Source organism: Thunnus maccoyii, chromosome 6, assembly GCF_910596095.1.
Source record: "Thunnus maccoyii chromosome 6, fThuMac1.1, whole genome shotgun sequence".
In the NCBI taxonomy this organism is placed as follows: Eukaryota; Metazoa; Chordata; class Actinopteri; order Scombriformes; family Scombridae; genus Thunnus; species Thunnus maccoyii.
This window is the reverse complement of record NC_056538.1, coordinates 10,463,234-10,489,561: the sequence shown is the minus strand read 5'-3', so window position 1 is coordinate 10,489,561 and position 26,328 is coordinate 10,463,234. Positions and strand designations below refer to the sequence as shown.

General features: G+C 39.8%; 1 protein-coding gene across 2 annotated transcripts; it reads left to right on the top strand.

Annotated features, from left to right (window-relative positions):
* Positions 1 to 1,395: 1,395 nt before the first annotated feature.
* Positions 1,396 to 23,386, top strand: smtla (somatolactin alpha). 2 transcript variants are annotated; one of them, XM_042414714.1, is made up of 5 exons: positions 15,582 to 18,791; positions 19,020 to 19,210; positions 20,633 to 20,746; positions 22,149 to 22,328; positions 22,622 to 23,386. In XM_042414714.1, the coding sequence occupies exons 1-5, from the start codon at positions 18,776 to 18,778 to the stop codon at positions 22,814 to 22,816; spliced, it is 696 nt and encodes a 231-aa protein (XP_042270648.1). In that variant the 5' UTR covers positions 15,582 to 18,775; the 3' UTR covers positions 22,817 to 23,386. The 2 variants fall into 2 exon arrangements, with proteins under 2 accessions (XP_042270649.1, XP_042270648.1); XM_042414715.1 differs by lacking the exons at positions 15,582 to 18,791; positions 19,020 to 19,210 and adding an exon at positions 1,396 to 1,428.
* Positions 23,387 to 26,328: the final 2,942 nt, after the last annotated feature.

The window sequence follows — 26,328 nt, the reverse complement described above, 5'->3', positions numbered from 1 at the left end:
ACTGGCCCATATCTTGTTTTTCACCTTAAAGTAAGTAAGTAAGTAAAATTTACTTATATAGCGCTTTTCACAGACATTAGTCACAAAGTGCTTTACATGGGCATAATGCCACAAAAATACAAATAAATAAAGAAATACACAATCTGTAATAAAAAATTCACAGTAAAAAACATAAAAGAAAGTTAAAAATGAAAATACGCAATAAAAACATAGAAACATAAAGTGCCGACTTCTTACAGGTTATCCAATTACCTGTCTAAACAGATTTGGTTTAGCTGCTTTTTAAATGAACAAACAGAATCAGCAGACCTTAAGGGTACAGGCAGCGCATTCCATAGCTTAGGTGCCACGGCCTCAAAAGCTCGATCACCACGGGTCTTAAGACAAGTACGTGGAACAGAGAGCAAGTTTTGCTTAGACCCAAGAGAGCAAGCCGTTGTGTATGGGTGTAGTAGATCAGCCACATATGCAGGAGTCTGACCGTGCAAGGCTCTGTAAGTAAGAGTTAGAATTTTGAACTAAATTCTATACCCAAAACGAAGCCAATGAAGAGTTTTAAGTATAGGACAGTGGAGGCTGGTCCATAGAGGCAGAGGAGGTTGATCCTCCTCTATTTTTTGAGAGGCAAAAGGGAGTTCAAAATATAAAAAAGAATATTTGGTCGAAATAAACCATTACAAATCTCAGTATTATTTATAAAGTATTTTTTCTCTCTTCTTTGGAAAAAAGCCATTACTGTTTAAAATGCTTCAACAGCGACACCTGCAGGGCGGGAGGAGAAAGGGCAGTGTGTGAAGTGGTGGGGTGGGGGGTGCAATTGGTGGAGGTGGAGTGGGGGACAGAGGAGGACGGGTGCCTGCTGTCCTCTGCAGGGCGGGATCTCTTACATTGGACTCAATGTATTTCATTTTTTTTCATGCTAAAATTTGATTGGCCATGACACGTAAAATGATGCTCCAAGGGAGGCTGTCCTCCCTTACCAATCAACAACCAGAATGCAATATTGACATCGAGTTGGTCCAATGATAGTTTCCATTTCATCTTCAATTCTCTCCACTGTAAGGCAGAGTAGCAGAGTAGCTCCTTGCGTTAGCCAATGCAACAGCTGGCTTGTTGTAGCAGCCTGAAGGACTCTTTATACATCCATGGAAGGACTATTAAGGACTGTTGTTAAGCTAATGGGAGAAATGATCTGGACTGGCCAGCGCAGCAGCAGCAGGACGCTGCTGGGGAAGCTGGAGAGAGAAGCAACCGGAGAAACAACCAGGAGAGTTAGCTTGTTTGTCATTGTTGCTAATGATATCAGACTGGTTAAGCAGCAGCCATAAAGTTCTGTTAACTAACATACAAGATGACCAACAGTCACAAATGGATGTTATGACATGAATACTTCATCTCCATGATAGAAAGAAGAAGACGTCAGATAACGTGAGTCAGATACAGCTTCTCTCTCTCTGTCTCTTTGGTCGCTAATTTCATCTCTGATGGTTAAATGTCTCTCTGTGTGGCTGTTGTGTGAATTTATCTCCTTAACAAGAATGCAGCAGAGATCCTATAATGTGTTGAGGGTAACGTTAGTTTGCTTGTTGAAGTTACAGTGAGCTGTCTGGACTCACTCATTCATTCGTTTTTAATTGAGTGGGTGTTCAGTCACCTGTTGATGTGTGATTAGTGAATGAGTGCAGGAGGTCTGGCTGCTTGCTTCTGACAGTTTCTTTAATGCGTTTTTAAGCTGAGCCGTATATTGAGTAATAAGCTTAAAGTAACTAGAATAACAAGTGTTAACTAGTGGTGTAACAGATTGTAGTTGATCCGTGATCCGTATGGATCGCCCCCCACAATTCGGCAGGCATATGAACTGCGGATTAATTGCAAACTTTAATGTCTCATTTAAGACAAAGTAAACAAACTTCTGTAAGTAAAAGTCATGGGCAGGCAGCATGTCGCTAACAGGGATTTTGAAGAGCAACGACCAAACCAGCATCTAACTGGTCCGATGTGACATTTGAGTTGTGTTTACCTGCTGTTTAATGTGCTGCAGCTGAGCAGCTAATTAGCATTTAGCTGCTAACTGACATTAGCAGTGAATGTTTGTTACCATCAAGTTTTGATGATGTGGACAGAGGCTGTTTCATTCACTATTTAAAAGAGGAAGGTTTCATGCCTCACATTGCAATAACTGAGCATTGAATATTTTATATATTTTATTTTATTTTATTTAAACATTGGACATCTTAAATGTTGTTTTCATTGAAGACCATGGGTAAAAGTTCCTTGCTGTTTCTGGCTGTAAGTGTGTTACAGAATAAATGGAAAACAAAGTTTTATTTGTCTCCTCCCGTTTTTTCGGCTGATCCTAATAATGATCTGATTGGTGACTCAAATCCGTGATACGATCCGAACCGTGAGTTTTGTGTTCATGTTAACACCCCTAGTGTAAACATGTCAGCTTTGTAGATTGTATTTTGTATGTCGTGCACATAGATCAGAGTGTGTAAGTCATGTATTTGATACATGCATTAATACTTTCTGATGTGAAACTACACTTATAGATCTGTGAATGTTTTTAGTGTTCAATCTTTCTAGTATTCAGCACTGATCTGAACCTGTGTCACATTATAAGCTTTGTGCTACTTTATATATTTCTGTATACTAAGAAAATATATAGGAAAGACATGTAAATCATGTGATAAGTTGTCTGTTTTTGATGAGAACATAAATTTGTTGTCACAATAGAACAGTACAATAAATTTGAATTTCACTTTGTTGGTAAAATGACACATTTGATCCACTCCATGGCTAAAATGAGCACTTCTTTGTGTAGAGACATTATGTATCTGCTAAATGTCTTCAAAGAAGCAGCCTTTTCCTCACTCAAGCAAATTGTTTTATTGGCATATAAAATTGCCCCCCACCCCTCTGATTTCATCAGGTGGGACAATGATATAGTTTGATGCGGTTTGTTGTAAGATTCCATGTTGGTTTTCCTCCTGTCCTCCCCAATTTTTTGAGTCACCAGCCACCACTGGTATAGGAGTAATGTGATACCATCTATTTGCAGCATTTTGGATTGTCTGCAGATGATCAAGGGCAGAGATACTAAGATAGGTCAATATTGCATTGCAGTAGTCGATGTGAGAAGAGATAAAGGCATGTATAACATTTCTAGTTCAACTGTTTAATCTACAGACCTCAATTTATTGATATTTCTCAAATGGAAAAAAACAAGATCTGGTCAGCTGCTTTACATGGGTGTCAAACGATGAGGATTGATCAAATATTACCCCTTAATTTTACAGGTTGGAGTGGGCAGCAAAGGAAAGAGGCCCGATACTTTTTATAATCAAAATTTCTGGGGAAAAAAACGAAACCTCTGTCTTATCAGCATTGAGCTGTAGAAAGTTGTCTGCCGTCCAGTCTTTAATAGCGTTAAGACAGTCCAGGAGCCTAGGTAGCCTAAAAGCCTTACAAAGTTTGAATGAGAAGTGGAGTTAGATACCATCTGCATGGTAAGCAACATCAAATCTGTTGATGATCAGGGCAGCAGATATAGAGATAATAACAGGTGCCCCAGAACCAAACCTTGTGGGATTTAGTGCTTTCTACTATTTAGTCAGATTGCATCACTTCCTGTGCAGACTGGAGGTAGGAGGTTTACATCACTTCCTGTGCAGGCCAGAAGTAGGAAGTTAGTGAACAATGGTCTAGCTGAAGGCTAAAGTTGTGGCTGGATCTCAGTTGCCAATCTGGTGTCATCTGGTTGTTCCCTCCAGCAGAGGTATTGCTTGTTGCTCATATGTATTGTTCATATGTATACTTAACAGTTTCCTTCAGATACTGACAAGTATTTTTGCTAATGTTTGAAGTGTAAGGTTTATTTTATCACCTAACTGCCAACCTCTCAGCCTAGTTGAGTGTGATACCTGTTCACATGTGACTGCTGTATTGTGTACATCTTTGGAGTAAATTCATATGGCTGTTAAGGTGGTTAGTAAACCACAGGGTGGAGGCCTTATCACTTTGCCTTGCCTATCTTACCATTTGAATGTCAGCCATATTGGTGTTAGAGTTTGTTATCATTTCTTAGTATCCTTTGTTACTTGTTGTTACTGTTTTTTTATCTAGTAGTGATTGGTGGTGATTGGAAATAAGAATTTATTTATGATTCTTTAATATTTGGTAATCTATATCTTTGTACAGATGATATCACAGTATTGTGTTGTTCTTTTGTTATTTTTTTCAGTTTCACTCCTGATACATAACTATATGCACATTGGGTCTGCAATAAAAAAAATGGAGCTAGAATGGTACATCCTGACTTCTGAGTTGTTTGTATGGAGTTTGGCTGGCTGGCTGTCTAGTTGAAGTTCCAACACTTCAGCAAGGACAGTACAACCACAAGACAGTCGAGAGGAATCAGACACAAAGTCAGCAATAGAAATGGTAAAACTTCTGTCAGTGAGATAAGATAAAATCCAGTTAAAGATGATGTCACCTCTGCCACACCTGGGTCATGTTCGGTTCATATGCCTTATGCCAGTGTCAACTGAATGCCAGCTGTGCCAGCTTCATGCCGAATCTGGGCCAACTGTCTCTGCTATGGTGAGAGCTGACTTAAAGTAACTTTCTTCCTTTGAAGCCTGAAGAAAAGTCAACAGTATTGTGTTTTAATGCCACTAGTGGTTAAGTTTGATGCACATCACAAATAAGACAGATGCATGCCATGTTGCTTGAATCTGCTGAGTTCTTGTTAATATGAAATAATAAATGATACATTCAGTGTCATTCAGGCTTCTGACTAGTGTACGCAGATCATACAAAATAGTAAACCATGTCCTAGAAATTACATTTATACTATAACTACTAAATTGTTACTAAACTACTAATTGATTACGTTATGTTCCCAAATAAAGGATGTTGACACTGGAGAGCAAGGTTTGCATCCCTTTTGTGGTTAGGTTTAGGCAACAAAAGCATGTTGGTTAAGTTAACATTGTTGAGACACATTCTTAATCTCGTGCTTCAGGTCTCTGCAGGCTTTTTCCTGTATTAAACCAAGACCATGATCTTTCCCTAACCTTAACCAAGCCCTGCCAGTGCCTCAACATAATCATAAAAAAGTTTCATAATCGCCAGTGAATATTTTGAACTATGTTGTCACTGAACATTTTACTCATGTTCAGTGTCAAGATATTTGTGACTTGCCCAATATGTAGGCCTAAATTAACATTTTCTCATTATGTTGATGGACAACATGATTTGGACGGCATTATGTGTTTCCTTTGCAATACGAGGGACACACATGAAACACACTGATGAGGTGAATACAGGTAAAAGTTGTCTTTTTGAGCACATGCTGCCATAGAGGAGATATAAGTATATATTAGTTTTACACTGTGAGACAAAATGGGCTTGTGCAAAAAAAAGCTGCAATTCAACAACCAAGCATGTCTATAATATTGGTAGGTAATTAGGTATATAGGTATTTAAAAGAAAGAAAGTGTATTTTGATATGTTAGTGTCGGCATCAATCCCAAAATAAATTCTACATTCCTATTGTATTTGGCAAAAACTTGGTTATGATATTAGCCTTTTTGTTAATTCATATGCTGGACCCGCTCCCCCCATGTAGATATAAAGGGCTCATTCTAAGGCAAGGAAAACTCAACAGTTCTTATTTTCAGGTGATTATACACTAATTAAAACATACTTATGAATATTATATTCCATTTCTGCCAAGTCCGTTCTGCTAGATGCCACTATATGGGCAGCGCAAAGTAAGTTGTTGGTATTTTGTTGGAAATTAGGTCATACTTAGCGTTGAGAGTAGATATTTCAGTCTGTCTGGCACAACGCCACTCAGCTGCCAATTTGGTGATTTCATCAACAAGAGCAAACTGTATACAGTAATGGAATATTGCTTAACATATAAATAAACTATTCTAATCAAACAATCTCCAACTAGTGTTTCAGCATAACAAAAAAAACAAACAAAAAAATATCTGATGTGGTCAAAGGAGGAACATCAGTAAATGGGTTTGCATTTATCTAAAAATTGACATGAGTGATTGTAATAACATATTTTATCCACAGCTGCAGCCATCTGAGGGCAGCAGGACACAATGTGTGTTGATAAATCTGCAGCTGAAGCACACAGGCCGTGTGTAATGGCGCTGTGTTTACCTTGTATATATCATATGCTAATGACAGCAGGCTGTAACAAAATAACACACACACCTCTACAGACATCAGGCTGGTCGGTTTTAACTCACTATTCTGCCTGTTTATGTTTGAGACATCGGATTACTGCAGCTCATTAATCGTGTGCATCATATTCTCCTTTCCACCTTTTTTAGAGGTCCATGTTTTATTCTTGAAACATTACAGGGTTGTGTCTGTTATGGAATTTTCCATCTTTAGGGGTTACAAATTGGGTTATACTGGGTCAAACATGGGCCTTGAGGTCACAGAGTAAGCAACATTGAGTCTTACAGGGAGAGACACTGCCTCTCTTGGATATGCAGCTATCAGGGTGTTTGGGAAAACTGGAGCCATTCTGAAAAAGAGTGAACCAGCGTTGTCCCGGTAACCAAGGTCAGGAAGATGGCCCAAGACTCCCTAGACACCACAGATAGGTGATTGCACAGATTTACATTGGCATAACCAGACTGTGCTAACGGTGACTTGAAAGTACCATGCAATGTGACCTGAACTAACATGGGTAAAGTGCAGTTGCTTGTTAAGAAACTAATGAACCAATTAGACAAATTTTTCATATTGTAGGCTGATCTGTTGGGGTTAAAGACTAAAGACCTTCAGAGGGCAGAACGGGAAGAGACAGCATCTAAGTGCAGACCCCCTTGATCTTTACTGTTTCTGTTCTCCGCTTGGCCAAGCGTTTCAATAAATATTCTCAGCATAAGACATCAAGGCTCCTCGACACTTTCTTCTACCTGAGGTGTTGACCAATGCTCCGAATTTCTGCACAACGGTGTCAGATCAGTTACTAAACCATATGACCATTTACAATGTGAGATACAGTAGAACTATGGCTAAAATAGCATAATTCGGATGCAATCATATAAACAGTTTTACCATTTTTTTATTACTTATGAAATTACTTAGATTACTCATAAAAAATATTTATTATTTGTCATTGTACTAATCAACTGTTAAAAAACCCATACCATCTGCTTCCGGCAGCAGATTTGTGGATACTGTGTGTTCACATCGCAAAGCACCACACAGACAACAATTTGTTAGGTCATTGTTGTGATGCTTCACTGTGATTGGCTCAGCTATGTCAGAGCGATGAGACCAGTGATGTGACAACACACCCGCTGATCTATATTCACGTGCCCTTTTGCACTTTGTTCTGCTGCACATACATGAACCAAAATAACAGGTGCTCACGGAGATGCACACACTGTCCATGTGTCCAAGACGTACCACGTTGCACTGGTTGTTGCGCTTACACGATTAAAATAGGGCCCTTCATCTGTGTGAGGCATGAATGTCCATTTAAGTGCACTGTGCATTTCAAAGAACCCTGGAGAGAGAAAAATAGGCAACTCTACGACATTGTGGTATGACTATGTGATCCTTGGACCATATTGGTCACTTGTCACAATGTAGGAACAAGTAGCAGCAGCCTCAAGCTTTCAGGGCTGGGTTTTGTATAAGAAGATGCCTCAGAGAAATTGTACAGTGGACATCAATAGATCCCTTGCACTTTTGAATGTGTATGACTCTGAAGGACTCTACAGATAAAGAGCATGTAAATCAAGATCCTCCCTTGGTATAATTTAAAAAGAAAATAAAAATAGACATTTGAAAAAGTGCCAAGAGAGAGAGCCATTTAAATATTGTAGCAATTTATAGTCTGCGGAATCTAGGGCACAGTTTAATGCAATGGCCACTACTGCAGTTTGGGAAAGAATGCAAATGTAATATTGGGATTCTATGCTGTATCAACACTCCCTGTTGTATTTTAGATTTAAGACATAAATAAATGTTTGTTTCCCTATTTGAACATATTCATTTCAATTCACGCACCAACTCCTTTTTTTTTTCCCAGATGGACTGCTTTGAAATTAAGATAACACACTACATACTGTAGGTGCCAGACATGATATCACATTGGGACTTTTGCAAATAAGTACAAAGGTTTGGTGCCAATACACCACCTAACACAATTTCCCCACTTCATGCATTTTGATTAATTCATATTTTTGCAAGACGCTTTCGTAAATGCAATTTTCACCTTAGATTTCAAACCAGAAATTGCTTTAGAAATCAAATAATGCTCCAAAATAACAAAGTGAATGTACCCATGGGTGAATACACCTGGTATCTGCAAATTAAACTGTTAAAAAAAAAAACATAAACGGTAACACAGAAATGTATGTATAACTGTCACAAATGTTTATCTCATGAAATTAGCATCCTTGGGAAAAAATACTTAGAGTGCAGATTTAGTAATTTTGAGAAAGTTTCAGTTTAAAATAATACTCATCTAATAATTTGAATTTAACATTTTGTTCAGTCCTATCACATGTATTTTGTTTAAATGATAAAATGTTATCCTTGGTGCACTACTAAAATAAATTCAAAAGAAAACTAGAATCAGTGTGAGTCTTGACTAAGCTTGGTACCAGTCCATTGATGTTGTGTAAGTCTTGCTGGTAAAATTATAAAACAAGCTTCCACATGGAAAACTCTCAACAGGTGTGCAAGTACACGTAACAATTTTAAGTGAGCGAACTATTACTGTCTAGCTAATGTAACATCTGTATTGTCATTTTCAAATGTTGTTGCATGCTTAGCTAAGCAAGATGCCAAAGCACAAAGAAAAGTTTCTCTTGGAAATTGAACTTAAGTTGCTTGGACTGACTGTGAATGAACTACACAATGATTTTGAGGACATTAATAATCAGTCTTGTGAAGCACATTATGGAGTGACCTGTTTCAAAGAGAAGACAAAGGTGTGTCTGTGGTTTTGGAGCAAACTGATACACTTGACATCTTATAAGATAAGAAGTGAGTGCAGCGCCACTGTCAAATGCCACTGATGAGTAGGAACCACAGTCAACATAAGCCATAGGCGACAGGGAGACAGTGCATCGCTTCTATTGTTGCTGGGGTAACAGCCAGAGCCACAGCAGCACAGGAGAACACACCTCTTAGGCAGAGACTCCATTGCTCACAGCTGCTGTGCTTCTTTAAGTGGTTTCCAAAAAGGCTTCAGAATAAATGGACATGTTGGTGAGAGAAATTTAAAAGACATTTTGAGATTTTAATAGCCTTGAACACCAGACTGAAAGCATTTTAAGGAGGGGATGTCCTCCAGTGGAATTTTTGGGAGTGATACTTATCGTGTGCCTGGGTGAAATCTGAAGAGCAACAGTATTTAGAGCAAACAACAGATCTTTCACAAGTCACTATTACAGATTATCTCATAACAAAAAAATATTAATACACCATTGAGCCAAGAAGATGCCACTGTATTATATCAGGAACTGACAAAAGCTTTGTAATGATCTGGAGAAACATCTGTTTGCATTTGAACACAACCATCTGGTATGAGCTAGTTCAGAGTCAGCATTTCTAGTCCTTCATAATAGGTTTGTCAAATGACAATATAACAGCAGAGATGAAAATGTACCTGCAAGACAAGAATAGTAGTGTGAAAATGTAAACTGCTCATTATAATGGAAACAAGATGGCTCAAAAGATAAAAGCTCCAAACAAGGCCTTTCACAGAGTAAGTCTGAATCCAGTGTGAGAAGTGAGGATGAAAAACACCCTCTGGTAAACTCAGACACAGTCAAAGCAAGTCAAACAACATACCTCTATTTACAAAAATAGTGGAATACAATACAGCAATCAGAGAGCTCACAGGCCAAGGAGCATCACTTGTGAAAAGTATGCAGTGGGAGGGAAAAATTGTTGATAATAGCCAAACAAAATCAGGAAGGGACTAAAAAGGGACTGAAAACACAGTACATGGCTGATTCACAGGGCAAAGTAGATTGTAACCATTATTCTAAGTGTGGCTGTGAAACACATTGGGCAAACAGGTATAGAGCGTGTGAAACAAAACTTTTGAGAAATGAGTTTAGGTTTTGACAGGGGGTCGCACCATGATCACAGATCCAAAGTCCCGAAACAAACCAAAGCCAAAGGGAATGTCCTCACTAGAGTCTGTAAGCCCCATAGAACACAGTCAGTGAGAAAAAAAACAACAACTTGCTCTCAATGTTAAAGCACCTTTGCAGTCAAAGCTAAAACATAGTGAGAGACCTGTTATTCATACAACCCTTTGCGCAAAAAGCACAAAACTGCTTAAAACAAAAAACTCGAGATAAATAACATTCAAGCCTTTTGGGACATAAGAGCTAAGTATCCATTATGAGTGTGGCATGGTAATCCAATAACCTGCCTGAAGCACAAATCAATCCAATTCGTGACCTGCTAAGTACCCTGTTTGACTTAAAAGCAGACAGTGAATCAAAATCCCATTTCAGGCCTGGGTTAAGGTGAGCTTCAGTTTATATGATTGAAAATCTTAAATCACAGGCACTGACAAGATACTTGATCCCATTACTGGAGAGTAGATCCCTAATTAGGTTTAATGCAACGTTGAAGTTCCAGGTAGAGGAATAAAGTCCATTATCTCACTGATGAAACAAATTAATGAAACTCAAAATTAACTGTTCGCTGTTGCTAATCATGTATCATGACCATCTTATGTGAGATGTACCATACACTAGGCTTGGGCGGTATCTATTTTTTCATACCTTCATGCCTTCCTGACATTTCACTGGGGTATATGGTATAAGACGGTATTTGTGTGAAAAAAAAAAAAAAGAAAACATAAAAGCTGAGCTGCTGGTGATAGAAGTCATTGTAGCATGTATGATATTGTCTAGCCTACAATTATGTGTGTCTAATATGCAATTAGCCTACTTAGACAAGTCTTGCTGAGTTTAAATACTTATGGCCCACAGAATAATAAATACATAGGAAATAAGTGCCCTTCTTCCATAGGTTCTTACTGAAGAAAGCAACAAAACTTGTTGCCGCAGCAGATACCAACACATCAGTGGGCTGAACGGAGATGATGTGGTGGTGGCAGACTGGCAGGTGAATAAAATTATGTGGCTAATAAACTGCTTTTGTAGTTGGAAGAAGTCGTCTCGAGAAAAAGTTATACATGGCAATAATTACATGATTCCATATACCATCCCTGCGGTGATTTAGAGTGGCTAAACAGTATGCCATATTAGCACCTTCTTTTTTTTTTTGTGAAAATCAAGGTATGTTAGTCTGATTATGTGTCAGCTGCATGGAGCAGCAGTACCTGACGAACACAGAAAACACTTTAAATCAATTTGTGGCAGGAAACAATGTCCCCTTAACCCCAGATTTATGAATGGAGTCTGGCTGGATGTACCTTTAGATTGTATGATTGGTGGAAAACTCTTTTACCTTGCAGGTTACATGGCAGCCTGCTCGGCCCTGCAGTGACCCGGACAGTTTGAACATATAACCGAGACAAAATATGCACCTGGGCACCAGGCTGTACTGTGGTGTACAATACATCACCTCAACACAGCATCTCCTTATTTGTTTAATAGAAAGAGGAGCATCTTTATTTTTGACTGTATTGAAAGATTTCCACATAGGCACCCCATCCACCACACATCCAGGAGATATTTTATGGTGTTGATGGAAATACTGTTTTTACTCTACTGGATCAAGGCAAAGGCCATCATCAGGGTACCATCAGTATTCAAAACCCCACAAGGACTGTCTGAACCAATCTGGCCTTACCTTCAGCATAGTATGGGCAAAAGTTGAGAAGGTCTCATGGACAAAACATGCATTTCATAACTAGATGGAATGTTGAAGATGTGAAATATATCCTGCAGAAAGAATCAATCCACGATGAGATTAAGTAAATGTCTAAGGAATGGCTTGTTAGGAAATTTCAGCAGTGCACATGCTTAAATTGTAATAAATATGTTTTTCTTCTTCCTCCAATCGGATGTTTGACCTTCACTGTGCAGAATGTTTGACACAAGAAGACAATTTCCACATTCATCTGCTGAAAGTGGAGAGTTTCTCTGTTCTCACCTAAATCTGAATTTAAGTTGTGTAAGAACTGTGAAATCACAACAATTTAAAAAGTTTGCAACTTGAGTAAGCCTCCAGTACACATAATGGACATTACAGTGGAGAAGGAGACATGTCCAGCAGTTCAACTTTTGAGATGAAAAATATTTGTGTATTCATAGATTCTAGATTTGTCAATGAAGGAAAATGATTAGATGTAATTTAAAGGAGGTACTTGGAGGTACAATCAGGCATGAATTATTAAAGTCAAAGCAAAGTAAAAGTATTAGTTTGTGTTACACACTTTGGAGATAAAACTAGCTATGGTGGTGGGCAGGTAAACAATTTTAACTGTGTTTGGTTTGAGAGGTTAACTCGAATAAAGCTGGACTCACCTAAATGTAATGTTAATGTCTGCAGTGGCTCAGTGCGTCTCACGCTGCATTTACTTTGAAAATCCCTGGGCTGATTCCACCACCTCTGCTTCTTTTTTTTTTTTTTTTTTACATAGTTTTATCTCCAAAGCGTGTTAAAGAAGTTATGAATTATGTTCATTATTTAGGCTATTGTTATTTAGTGTAGCTCAAAATGTGCAACTTTTATTTTGAAGGTGAGCTGTCTCTGTTTCCAGGTCTCGACTAATCTTGACAAATTGGATAACGGAACAAGCAGACACTTTAGCATGCTGAATTGTTTTGTACTTCTTAAGACAATGAAATCAGGAAATACCCCGAAAATGGGGTATTTGTTTTTCATTATACAACGTGAACAGCTGCAAATGAAGTATGCTTCATGCATGGACCTTATTTCCATTTAGCTGTAGTTTACTTTTAAAAGAAAGCAAATGTCATTATGTGAGTAAGAAATATTAGTCTAACAAGATCAAGTAGAATATTGCGAAGAGTCCATATTACTGCACTGTAAATGTTAAGAATAACATTTATTTTGCAGGGGAGTAATGTACTTTCAAAATATTATTATTAGTATTATTATTTAATAATACTTCATTCCCTCCATTCAAATTTCCCTCTGTATTTAGTTCTTTGGTTCAGAATTATATATTGTGCTCATCGAGTCTCAGCTGTGTTTGGTGCAGTCGTACTGCTGGTGAAATAATAAAATAACCTTTCTTTATTATTGCCATTTCAGCCTAAGTGGAATAAAATATACTTTTAATGGTAACTGTAGATACATTTTTGAAATAATATCACTTAGTGTAGCACAAGTCTCTGACACATTGTCTATGCTGGCATTGTCGTGAATGCAGTAGCAACTGCAGTCCTCCATCACTCAGAAATTTTGATAGAGCTTACAGCCCAATACACAATCAGTGTACAAGTAGGTACGCACATTAAACACATCCAGTTACATAAGGAAAACTTGAAAAAAAAATATTCTTTGGGTCGCAGTTGTGTGAAGTGCATGTGAAGCACCAGCCATTAAATAGTATTGATTTACACAATATTGATTAAAATTGTCTGTTCTTATCTGTTCCATCAGGCACTTGTAAGAGAGACAACTGGAAAAAACACGACTGAAATGTGTTTTTTGTTGTGGGTTGGTGTTGCAAAATTCCCTTTTTGAATCAGCCTCTTTAGTAGACTGAGAGTCATTAACACTACAACATCAGAATACTGGTACTGGGATGCACTCCCTAAGTTTGGTATGTTTTCATTTTAGTTTTCACTGTTCACATGCAAAAAGCAATGGTTAAAACATGTGGATGCACAAAACATGCTTGCATCTAAGTTGATTATTTCTGATGTGAATTTATAGAATCTAGCACAAACAAGAAATGAGGCCAAACCTGTTTAAGATTGTGCTGCAAAGACTCACTGAATACCTTTTTGGTTGATATCCAAATCGGATTAGAATGAGCAAAAATATCTTCATATTAAAGAGTAATCACAACTGTGACCTCAGTCCTATTACATTAGTTGGGATGTTTTATAAATTTACTAACGTACAGTTGTCACAGTTTTATATATTCCCTGTACATTTAATAGGATTTATCATGAGGAGGTTGAAGAAAACAAGCAGTTTTTGGGAGAGGTGTGTTTAAATTTTGTCTGTTTAAAATCTCGTGACACACCAAGGAGGCGGAGAAGGAAAAGTACAAGAAGTAAAAGAAGAGAACATTGTTTCATATGAAACAGGTTGACATACATGAAATGAGGCTTCAGGTGTCTTAAGGGTGTGTGAATAGGAACCATCTCCATGACGTCAAGTTCAGTAACACAACACCCATAAGCCACTACTTGCTGATCCCCTGTCTGTCATTACAGTTTAAGGATACAGTTGTGACCCATTTAAGAATACAATCCTATTTAGTATCCCCTTTAATTCTAATTGTTTAATGACATGATTTTGGTTTACACTGGACAATAATTTTATTCAGCTGTACCTTAAGTCTGTGTTAGAGGCAAATATATCCTATTTAGTAATAACTCAATTGGATTATACTAATGGCAGAAATGATTTAAGGAGCAGATAAAAATAAGTAGCGAAGGGATTGTTCTATGCAAAAAAAAAACAACAAAATAAAAAGACTGCAAAATAGAACCTTTAATAGAGTCCTGTACGCCTACCTTGTCTGGGACTGTTTCAAGCTGGAATGGATTACTACTAAATATGTGCTTCCTTCTGTGACAGCTAAACACAGTCATTACAATTGGGAAACCGTAGCTTCTGGGTAGAGCTACTCTCACACACCCATGGTTTTCTGAGCAGAATGGAATATGAATGTCAAAATAAAAAAAGAAGCTTTGAGAGGTTTTCTTAGATCCCATTGATTTCCTACTCTCATTCATTCAGCCTCTTTTTGTTGTGTCTATTACAGTTTTATGCTGTCTTTTCTGTAGCCTTCTCTGACATGCATGTTTAAATCTACATTACATACTTACCTCAGCTGAAAAGAGGGATTTTTCAGCCCATTCCCTTTTTTTGAGCTTTTGTTTGATAAATCAGTTACAGCCTTCATTCTTGGATTATAGGCCAATGGCATCTGGCAACCCAGTCTCACATCAAAATGTGTAATGGCTATGTTGGTCCACAACGTGAAACGAAGGTTAGGACATTGTAACTTTAGTTCTATTAGCACAGTCGGAGCCCTCCACTGGCTTCTATGGGTAATATTCTCCTCCAAACACATGCACGTATTTGCCCAATGAAATTTGTATAAACGTAGCTAACCAATTAGGAAATGCCTACCTGAATACATTTGGAGCCCACAGTATATAAAGCAGCATGCCTGTCGTCCAACATCCCACAACCTCTTCAGTGAGCGGTGTAGAAGTGGCAGGGCCTGTATGTGGAGGTTTGCGCCCATGCTAATAGAACTAGGGTTACAATATCGTAACCTTTGTTCTGTCTCACACAGATGAACGAATGCCCTGCTGTGACATAACATCCAACCCAGCCCCACTGATCCTGACCGGCTAAAGGTTAGTTGCCACAGCCTAAGTACTTCTTATAGCCTAGGCTGCCACAGCAGCCCAGCCAACCCAGATAATATACCACTGAGCTGGGTAAGGCCATGGTCTTACCTCGCAGGGGTATACTGTCACGTAACACACCCTCTGCACACCTCATTCCCCAGGTCATCGAGGAGCATAGGAAAAATGCAGGTGTATTATGCCCAGAGGGGGGTCAGGTGAAACACAATTGACACAAACACCCACCCTTTTCACCAGCCTTGGGTCAATCCAGTGAGCACAGACTGTGAAAAGGAGCCCAACATGTTCAAGTGATAGAACCATATGAATACACAGGACGTAGTCCACAACACTGCTGTGCATTGTTCTTGACACTCATCCTACTAAACAACACTGCCACACTGCGTGTAGAGTGTGCACAGATCACAGTGGGGGGTCACTTCCTGCCTGCCTATAGACTTGGGAGATGCACTCACAAAGCCACCTGGCAAGATGTTTCTTGGATAGGGCTTTTCCAGCCACACCATCCCTGTAGCACAGCTGAACAGTTGCTCTGTGTGTCTGATGGGGGCCATGCGCACAACATAACATGCCAATGCACATACTGGGCACAATAGATGCAATTTTGCCACCCTGACATGCCTTTGGGGGGGAGGACAATATGCTTCTAGCTGAATAGTTCTTGAAAAAAAAAATGAACTCCTTATGTTCTTGGGAACAAAAGAGGGGTTCGGTCTGAGAGTAGCACTGCTTTGGTCACCACGAAGCAGCAGACAGCTGGGATGAACTGACAGGGTGCTCCACTCACACAATCTCTTAGCTGAGGTCAGAGCAAGCAGCAAAGCTGTCTTGAGTGACTTCTTCAGAGAGGAGTGCTCCAGAGGCTCATAAGGATCCTTGACTGAAGTACTAGAGGCAGTTCCCATTGGGGGGTAGAAGCATGCATCACCCAGCGTTGTCTCCTGACCCTTGCAAGAAATGTTTCACAAGAGAGTGGATAAAGACAGGTCTGTCGCCAAAATTCTTGTGACAGGAAGAGATGGCTGCTGCATACACTTTAATAGTGGCATGAGACAGCCCTCTATCCAGAAAGCACTGCAAAAAGGAGAGAATATAGCCGACTGCACACGTCATGGAATCTAACCTCCTTTCCTTGCACTAGCGTTGGAATCCCAACCACTGTGTTCTTTAACAGGCAGTGGAGGATCCCGCCCTCACCACCTGAATGGTCAGTACAACCCATACAGACAGTCCAGCCTAAATCAGTCTGTCCCTTTCAAGAGCCAAGCCTGGAGGGGCTGGCCCAAAATGGACAGCACACCTATCACCGATGCCTCCTCAGACAGAACCGCACAAAACTGGGGAATGGTCCAGGGCTGGGCCACCCTTTGACGGCCCAGTCGGCCCCCCTGTTCTCCATTCCTGGGATTTGGAGTGCCTTAAGAGACAACAAATGCAGCAGACCGAACTTTGCCCTGCCTGTTGATGTAGGCCATCGCAGTGCGGTTGTTGGCCCTCACTAACACATGTCTCCCCTGTAACAGGGGCTTGAAGTGTTGGAGGACCAAAAACATGGCCCGAGTTCAAGGAAGTTGATGTGTCAGCTCTGCATCGGAGGCCACACTACACCTATTGCTCTCCCCAGGCAAGTCCCTCCCCACCCCATCAGGGTGAACACAGTAACATAGGAAGTCACTCATCCCAGTGGTGTTCCCTGTGACAGGTGCTGTGAGGACCCCGGTATTACAGGTTGTCCTGCACTGGGGAAATGGTCACCAAGCAGCACTTGTGCTTCATGGCATCCAAGCAAAGACTGGCGAACTACCCCTGCAGGTGCCACATGTGCAGCAGTCCCAGCGGCACCACCACTTGCGGAGCATGAGAAGTGGAGGTGGCAGGAGCTATGGGTGCTCTGTTCCGCCGCCACTCTCTCTTTCTCTCTGTCACGCTGTTACGCCTCACCTCATCCCCTCTCTAAAGGTTGGGCGAGTGACCGATGATAGCTAAGCTGCGACCTCTCCTCCTCCAGTCATTTGAGGTGCTGAGTAACCAATGAAATGGGTCAAAAGGGCCTGCTGTGTCAAATATTCTAGCGTCACTCCTTGACAAGCAGTAGCAGTGGTAGCGGCTTCCTGTTCGATGACCAGCTGGCTGCCTGTGGAATCAGGTGGGCAGCGAGGGCTGTGTCAAGGTGGGGTAAGTAGCCTCCATGCAGCCCTACACTCCGAGAAAATCTAAATCTGCCAAACCTGCAACTGGGGCTTTTGCCTTAAATGGCTACTCTCAGGACGCCTCCATATATTGCCAGTTGTCTGGGAGGGGAAGCAACACAAAAGCCACTAGAGTTGGTTGAGCTGCTCAGTAGAAACCCTCACAGAGACAGCTCACTGGCTTGGGTGGAAGTGTTACCCCAACATGGCCCGCTACAATGGTCATCACTTGCGGGAAGTCCCAGCGGACCAATGCCAGCAGCGGAGCAAGTCAAGTGGAGGGCGGAACCTGTGCGAGATAGAACAGCTCAGACTAACATGTGTGTTTTCAGCAATAGCAGCATCTGTGGCAACCACCATAGCAATGATAGAATACGTTGCATTCCAAAAATGTTCTGGCAAGACCTGAAATAATCTTCATAATAACTAGCAAACTAAACACCATATACGTTCACTGAACAAAGATTATGAAAGTAAAATCTAATTTCTCGCTAGAAATGTTGAAATACATTTCAACATTTTAATGCCGAAACTAGCTTGAGATATTCCTTTTTCCACTGAAAATAAAAGGAATGTGGGTGCAGGCCAATAGGAAAGAATAGGCCAAAAAACAACATAGGCTTCTCACAAGTTATTGTGTTTTGTGATGTGGATCAACATTATTACACATTTTGATGTAAGACTGGGTTGCATCAGGATGCTGGGTGGACTAAAAATGTATTTTATTTTTATTTATTTTTAAACTGAGGTAGGTTGATAGAGATTTAATATATTTAGACAAATTCCCAGTTTACAAATTTAAATCAGGAACAAACTGTAGTCAGGCTTAGCACACCCGACTATAGTTGCCATCTTGGTATTATGCATGAGAAAAGAAATGCGTTGGTTTGGGAAGACTGGTATCAACCTATGCAACACCAAAATGACCTTTTCCTGTATGCATAGCCTGGTCAGGCTTTATAAATGGAGTCAGCATGACAGAAAAGCTAAGGAGACTTGAAGAATACAGACAGAATGAACATGATGACAGGTAATGCATCACACCTCACAAACACGTCGTGTAATTGTACAGATGCATGTAAATTATAGCAGTTTAATTCTAAAGTTGAACAGTGGTGTTTGATTTATGTAATTCTGAAGAAAGTAAATAAGGTAGAAGTAGACAATAAAAATGTAGGAATTTCAGACTTTCATAGTTTCTGCAGTGGCCTGTTTTACCTGTGAATATTTGTTACATTTGTTTGTTTGCGGTCTTCAGTCATGCAGCAGGGTATATGGGCTGTGTTGCTCTGGCCCTACCTTCTTACCGTAAGCATCCCACTAGACTGTAAGGAAGAGCAGGGCAGTCTCTCCCGCTGCCCCTCCATCTCTCAAGAGAAACTTCTAGACAGAGTCATCCAGCATGCTGAGCTCATCTACCGTGTCTCAGAAGAATCATGTTCTTTGTTTGTGAGTAACACCAACCATTACACCAAAATGTATCTTTGCACTTGTGTGCTGTACAGGAAAAAAAATAGTTTAAATGTGCAGCAGACCCGTTGCATCCACAGGCTTTTACAGAATACTGTAAGGGCAAAGATTTAGTTGTGTGTGTATAGCCTCAGGAGAAACAGAATCACACTTCACACTGAGCCTGAGCATCAGATAATATTTTTCTTTCTGCCTAGAAAGAAGGGATTCAACTGATGTGCAATCTAAGAAAATCCATAAACTACAGGGGGAATATTCTTATCTGATGCTGTTGGGCATGGTTTTTTATAATACAGTAGTTTTATAAAATGTGAAATCAGCATTTAGAAAAACAGTACCGTAGAAATGTCGCCTTTGGAAAAGGGTACAGTGACAGCAATGCTGAATTCTGGGTTTGAGAAACCATCTAATATTACTTTTTATATATATAACTAAAAATTACAGTGTTAAGTAATAAAACTGAGTCATCCAGAGAGACATCACTCATCGGTCACTCATCGATGTCCCAGACTATGTTATTTATCATGAAATATAGCAGGAACAATTTGAATGAGTTCTACAATTTGAGCAGAAGGACTTTTTGTTAGCCTTTTTTCACAATATGCTGGACCAAAAGCACTGACACTTACTCTTAGATACTCTGTTATTTGCTTTTGATTCTGACATGATCATCGCCTCACTGCCAGGCTTCAAAGTAATCTTCTATCTTTCTTCGGAGCCAAAGATGTTTTATTGAAAGAGCAGGCCTACAGTGGAGTAATACGAATGTGATAATGATATACTGCAGCAGTGTGAGCACATGTTTTGCAGCCTGTTGAATCCCCTTCACTCTGAGTCTTGAGATCCAAAATGGTCTTTGAAATGGGATGATGTAGGGCTTGTTACTGAGCAGACGCTGCATGGGGTCCACTGATGAGAACATGCTGGAGAACAAAATGTGTCTCAGCTGTGTCTCCAGTGGCTGAGGTTGGTGAAGCTTTTGTCATTGTTTTCCTAATGTGTCTTTTTTTGGGTCTGTCATTATGTGTTCGTCTTTCGACATGAATGGTTTTCACATCAATTAGAAAAATCCATGAAAGTGTTGTGTTGCTCCCCTATTCTTTAAGAGGTTATTTTTTTTTAGGGTTAAGACTAGACGTAACCATTTTAACACATTGCCTAAACCAAGATTCTATAACCAAATATAGATGGGGATATTGCTGCTTACAGCCTTGAATTTTTAATTTTTAGAGAAAAATAAACTAAAAATTAAACCTATGCTTATCTGCAACTCTGCATAATAACCCTAAATGAGGATTAAGGATAAATGGGTTCGGTCAAAACCATCACAAGTATTGTAGCACAAATATGTATGTGGCTGTGTGTATTTTCTGTCTCTCCTCATGTGTGTATGGCCTATAGGAGGAGATGTTTGTCCCATTCCCACTGCGGCTTCAGAGGAACCAGGCAGGCTACACATGCATCACCAAAGCCTTACCCATCCCCAGCTCCAAAAGTGAAATCCAACAAATATCTGTAAGCACATGGCCGCAGATTGCCACCTAACTGGTAGTATGTGTGCACCTCTGCTTTTATGTATATGTGTACACTTGTTTGTGATATATAGAGGCAGTTTCATGCAGAGTGTTTGTATGCAAACAAAGTAATATATAGGTTATAATATAGGTTATAGTGTGCAAGTGAACCTCCTGTCCTTATTACTCATGCCCCTGTCAGCTGCTGAATGGTTTACACTAATTACAATTAATGCTTCCAGCTTTTTCTTTTTGTTGTCTGTGCCTACTGAGGTTTTGTCCAGCAGTGTATAGCCCTTTAGACTAAAGGTCAGCATCATCAGTAGCGTGGAAACTAAGCTGAGCCACTTAACAAAAGGCCAATGAATGGTGATTTGGCTGATGTGGACTATAATTTCATTAATGGAAGGTTCTACAATAATCCTCCTTCAACTAAAAAAGGCCAAGTGTACCAAGTGTACCTCATAAAGTGTGGCCACTTTATGAGGTACACCTGTGCAATCTAATGCAATCCAGTACAACAGCTCTGCCATAAATTCTACTTTTATGAAGCTTATACATTTTTAGTTTTTGTTGACATGGTCAGAAAGGTGATAATTCTACTTTATGTTTATTATTGAGTTCGTAGTGGGTGGTGGTCGTATACTGGAATGCATTATATTGTAAAGTGCCTCTAATATTTTGCCCTCCTCATGTATGTTAATGGAGTGGACAAAATATTAGGAACACCATTAAATGTAATGCACTCCAGTACACCACCACCACCCACTACAACCTCAATAATAAACATAAAGTAAATTTTTCACCTTTTTGACAATGTCAACAAAAACTGAAAATGTATAAACTTGGATTGCATTAAATTGCACTGGTGTACCTAATAAAATGACCAGTTAGTGTATATATATGGCAAAAGAAGCGTCTTTAAAGACTCATTAGCGGTAATTCACCCTATTTTGATCAGGGACTTGTTAGCTACAGAACCTTCATTAAAAAAGTAGGTTGAAATATCATGGGTGAAGCAGTTGAGCCTGCTTAAATTCCCCTAAGCAGAGCAGACTCTAAAGCCAGTGCAAATGACTACCATACAAATGTCCACTAAAGCATTAAGCAGGCAATAATTCAACAGAAAGGGCAGAGGATAAATTACTAACATAAAGAAGGACCTTGCAGTATATGCAGTTTCAAAGATCACATTTACTATAATAGAGATGAAATAACTTTCAACTAGCAGTTTCAATACTGCTAATAAATATTCCCCCATCAACTTGAACAGAGCAAAGTCAGTTCTATAGCTGTGTTATGTTTTGTTGTGTTTTGTGTTAAGGGTTTACTATGTGATTTCATTTGCTCATTCATTCAGTCCTACATTACTTATATCAACTCTTCATCTGTGTGGCTTGCAGGACAAATGGTTGCTCCACTCTGTTCTGATGCTAGTCCAGTCATGGATCGAGCCTTTGGTCTACCTGCAGACCACACTGGATCGCTATGATGATGCTCCCGACATGCTGCTCAACAAGACCAAGTGGGTGTCTGAGAAACTGATCAGTCTGGAGCAAGGAGTGGTGGTCCTCATCAAGAAGGTGGGGCAAATAACAAACAAATTTATACAACTAGGTCCAGACTAGCATGTACAGTCAGGGCAATTGCAATGTACCACTTCTAGATTTCATTTTAAAATCATCAATCAGGTTCATCTGCCAGTGAAATGATTTTGATAATCAGTTCTATCATTCTTCTTCTTATTATTATTATTATTATTACATATTAGAACTTAACTTCTTTCTTTCACTTTAAAACCACTGGTAGATAGTACACAGCTTTAATTATGTTTTTTCTAACTGTTTCTGTCATGTTTTCAAATGTGACTGTCCAGATGTTGGATGAGGGGATGTTGACCACAACCAACAGCGAACAAGGCCTATTCCAGTACGATGTGCAGCCAGAGATGCTGGAATCTGTTATGAGAGACTATACCTTACTCAGCTGCTTCAAGAAAGATGCCCATAAGATGGAGACGTTCCTCAAGCTTCTCAAGTGTCGACAAACTGACAAATACAACTGTGCATAAAACATAAAGTACAGCTTTTAAATAATACAGTGTTTAGCTTTAAATGAATTCCTGGGGTTGGTAGCCATGCACTTATAGATAAGACCATGCCTTAGGCGATTCAGCCTTGCTTGCAATGCAGTACATTCTTTATTGATTGTTTTGGAACACCTTCACACAAAACTAAGTAGGTGTAATGCTGTGCCCTTTCTTCAACATACTGCATTTTATATTTCCCTGCTCAGTTGTTATTTTAACCTGGCAAAGGCAACACAGGGCAAACTCCCCAAAGATTATTTGCGCGTTGAGCTGTCAAAAAAATCTGCATATCCTGCCATTGATTTCCATTTCCTTTGTTCTTAACTGGAGTTTGTATTCCTCGCTGGCTCTCGCAGTGTTTTGATTATTCCCACGGCCCCTAGAGTATTCAATGAGACTCCCTTTTTAAATGGAGTTGGTTTCACTTCTGCATTAGTGAAATGAAACACTTTCACCGGAGACGGGGAGTCAAACAGAGAGCAATCACTTCTTAAAAAAGAGACACATTTTGGTTGGTGAAAGAGACTTTGAGAGAGACAGAGAGAGAGAGAACAAATAACAGCTAAAATGAGAGCCAAAACTTACCTGGAGTTTTGGGTTAGACAGAGGTTTAGATATGTAGAGTGCTCGTGAAAGAAGTATGAATATTTTTGTGCCTAAACATGCCTAATTTAGCTTGAATGTAAAAAAAAAAAAAAAGTTTATTGAGAATATACTCTATTCAGTTTAAATGATCAGGGAATATACAGTTTAAATCTTAATTGTTAGATGTTATAAATATGTAACGCAGAATGCAGAATTATTTTTCTGTACTTTCATGTGTAAATAGAAGAAGCCCAATTCACTGTGAACCTTTCTAGTCAATCGCTGTCAATTTAAGGCGCTAATAAAGCAAGTTTTAGAAAGAAAAACAAAACAACACATTGGTTTGTGATTTATTCTATCTTGACTGAGTGATTGAGTGAGTGAAATCCACACCTTTGTTCTACTTTTGATTCCATAAATGGGGTAAAGTTTAGACAAAATAATGCTATTTCCATGTTCTCAATTCCGCCCTTTCCACCCCAAAACACAAGAGGGCAGTGGTACTCTGTCTTGAAGGTTATCTTAATCACTATATTGTCTACTTCAACTATCATACATTTTATGATATTGCATCTTGTAATGCCACGTGATAAGCCAAAATGCACTGGATTGATGAAAATGGTGTGCGTTTTCTTCTCTCTTTGAGGGGAGGCAACCAGCAATCTTCACTTAAATATTGTTAATGCTTCTTTTTCTTTTTTCTTTTTTGCTTTTGTTAGATTGATACGAAAACCAAATGTGGGATATGGGAGTACATGAGCCACATCTAAATCCTCATAGAAAAAGTTTAATATGAAAAACAACATATTGTCACAAATTTCTTGATCCATATGATTCAAGATGCCAAAATAAAGCACCTGCAGTAGTTATCCCACTTAAGTTAATAAGCCTGAAATTGGCAGGCTGCTTTGCCTGTTCCTGTCTCCATCTGCCACACCATGAGACAGGGAAACAATAAAGGAAGCAGTCGCCACAAGCATTTTTCTTTTTTGCTCTGATCTCAGGTTTCTTCTTGACTTTTTTTCTTTACTCTCTTGAGTGTCCTGCTACATCCTCTGCTCTTCCATCCTCTGTAACCATATCAGAAGATGTAAATCAGCCTGTGGTTGCCACAGTGAGTCGGGTGTCAGCTTAGAGAGGTGGTGTCGTGTGGTGTGGGTGGATGTTGAGGCAGGATGTGGTAGGGGGGCCTAGTGTCAGCAATGTCAGGTTCAGCTTCCTGTGGCCTAATCACTTCAGTATGGGGGCTCGGAGGAGATTGGGTAGCCTCTGTTCTGCTCTGCAGGGCTGCAGCTCCTCAGCCTCAACCTTGCAGTGTAGCCCTCACCTTACCTCGTTCGGTTGCTGCATGGCAACACACAAGTAATCATAGGCGAGGTAAAGCCCTGTGCCCCCTCCCACTTCTCAAGTCCTCAGGCCATAAATATTAAAGATTGGCTATAAGTAGTATGAGGAGGGAGGGGATCAGAGGAGGGAGAGAAAGATGTTGGGGAGTGGAAGGGGAAAGAAGGACACAGGGATGAAGGGAGGGGGTGTGGGGCCCGGGTGATTTCACAGTCTAACTATTATAACCTGAGGAGAGGAAATCTAGACTGCTGGGATGCATAAGTGGAGCAGAGGAGGCAGACAGAAAAGGAGAGGGAAAGGAAAGGAGCAGGAAATGTAAAGAAAATGGACTTAGAGTAGGAGGCAAAGATACTTAAAGAGGGCAGTTGTTTTTTGGCTGTTTTTTTCTTTTTTTACACTGTAGTGATGTAAAATGTATCAATCAAATAGAGAGGAAAAACAATATAGCAGAAGGAAAGATACAACCAAAATGACTGAGAAAGATTCTGAGCACAGCTCTGAGCAGTGTGACATGCAGGGAAGTAGGTTGGATCTAGAGAGAAAATGGATGGCTGGAAGGCAGGTACACAGCTGGAGGAGTTAGGCTGGGAAGTGGTGTTGGCTTGATATGAAACTGAGACTCAAAGTATGAAGTCCTTGAGCCTCCACTGGCTCGGCTGGCTCCCACACTGTTGTTTTGCTTTCATTTATGGCTCAAAACGACAGCTTGGAAAGACCTAAAACAGTCTTGCAGCCCCTGTATGATCCCCCACATGTAGCAACGGCTCTGTGCTTTTCCTTCCTCCTCATTTTCTGTGCTTTAATGACATATTTAGGCTGCGGCAAGAACTTGTCACTTAAAGGGTTTGCGTGTTTGCTCATGTAAAAGTAGAAAATGGGGAATGAGCAGAGGTGAGAGGGGGAGGATGGTCTTTCCTTTGCACCTCAACTTCTAACAGCTCAGGCTGCTGCTTTTGCGATATGGCCGTCTCTATCATACCAGTGCAAACCACAGGGAATTTGTTTGGGCCATCAAAGAATGGCATAAGGTCTCTAATAGAACCAGTAAACCAATCCTGAGCTCTGTAGGCCTGGGGCTCCATCATGCACAGCTGTCACTGTGTGCATATTAGGGATGTGCCCAGTATTTGTATTTGTATCTGTATTTGTTGAGGCAGAAAAATTATTTGTATTGGTATTCAAACAAAAGTGCAAATAGGCATAATAATCCTGTTTTGTTTCCATTACAATTATAATTTTAGGATATTAAAGTGTTAAAATAAGTGTTCTTCAAAAAACTACTTTGCAAAGGTGGGTTCCCACACCGGGTCTAAAATCCCAATCTCCCAGACCATGGACAACTGCACTGACCTCTCAGTCAAAGCTCAGCTCCACCAGACACACAGACCTGTAGCTATTTATACATGCATGACACAGAAACAGACAGAGAGGAGCAGAGGAGAGAGATGGTGACAGTGATGTAACCTTGCTGTGCTACAAGTCCCAACCTGCACGCTGTTATTTGACATGTTTTTTTTTTCTTCCCAATAACATAATTTTAAAAAATATTTGTATGTAATAAA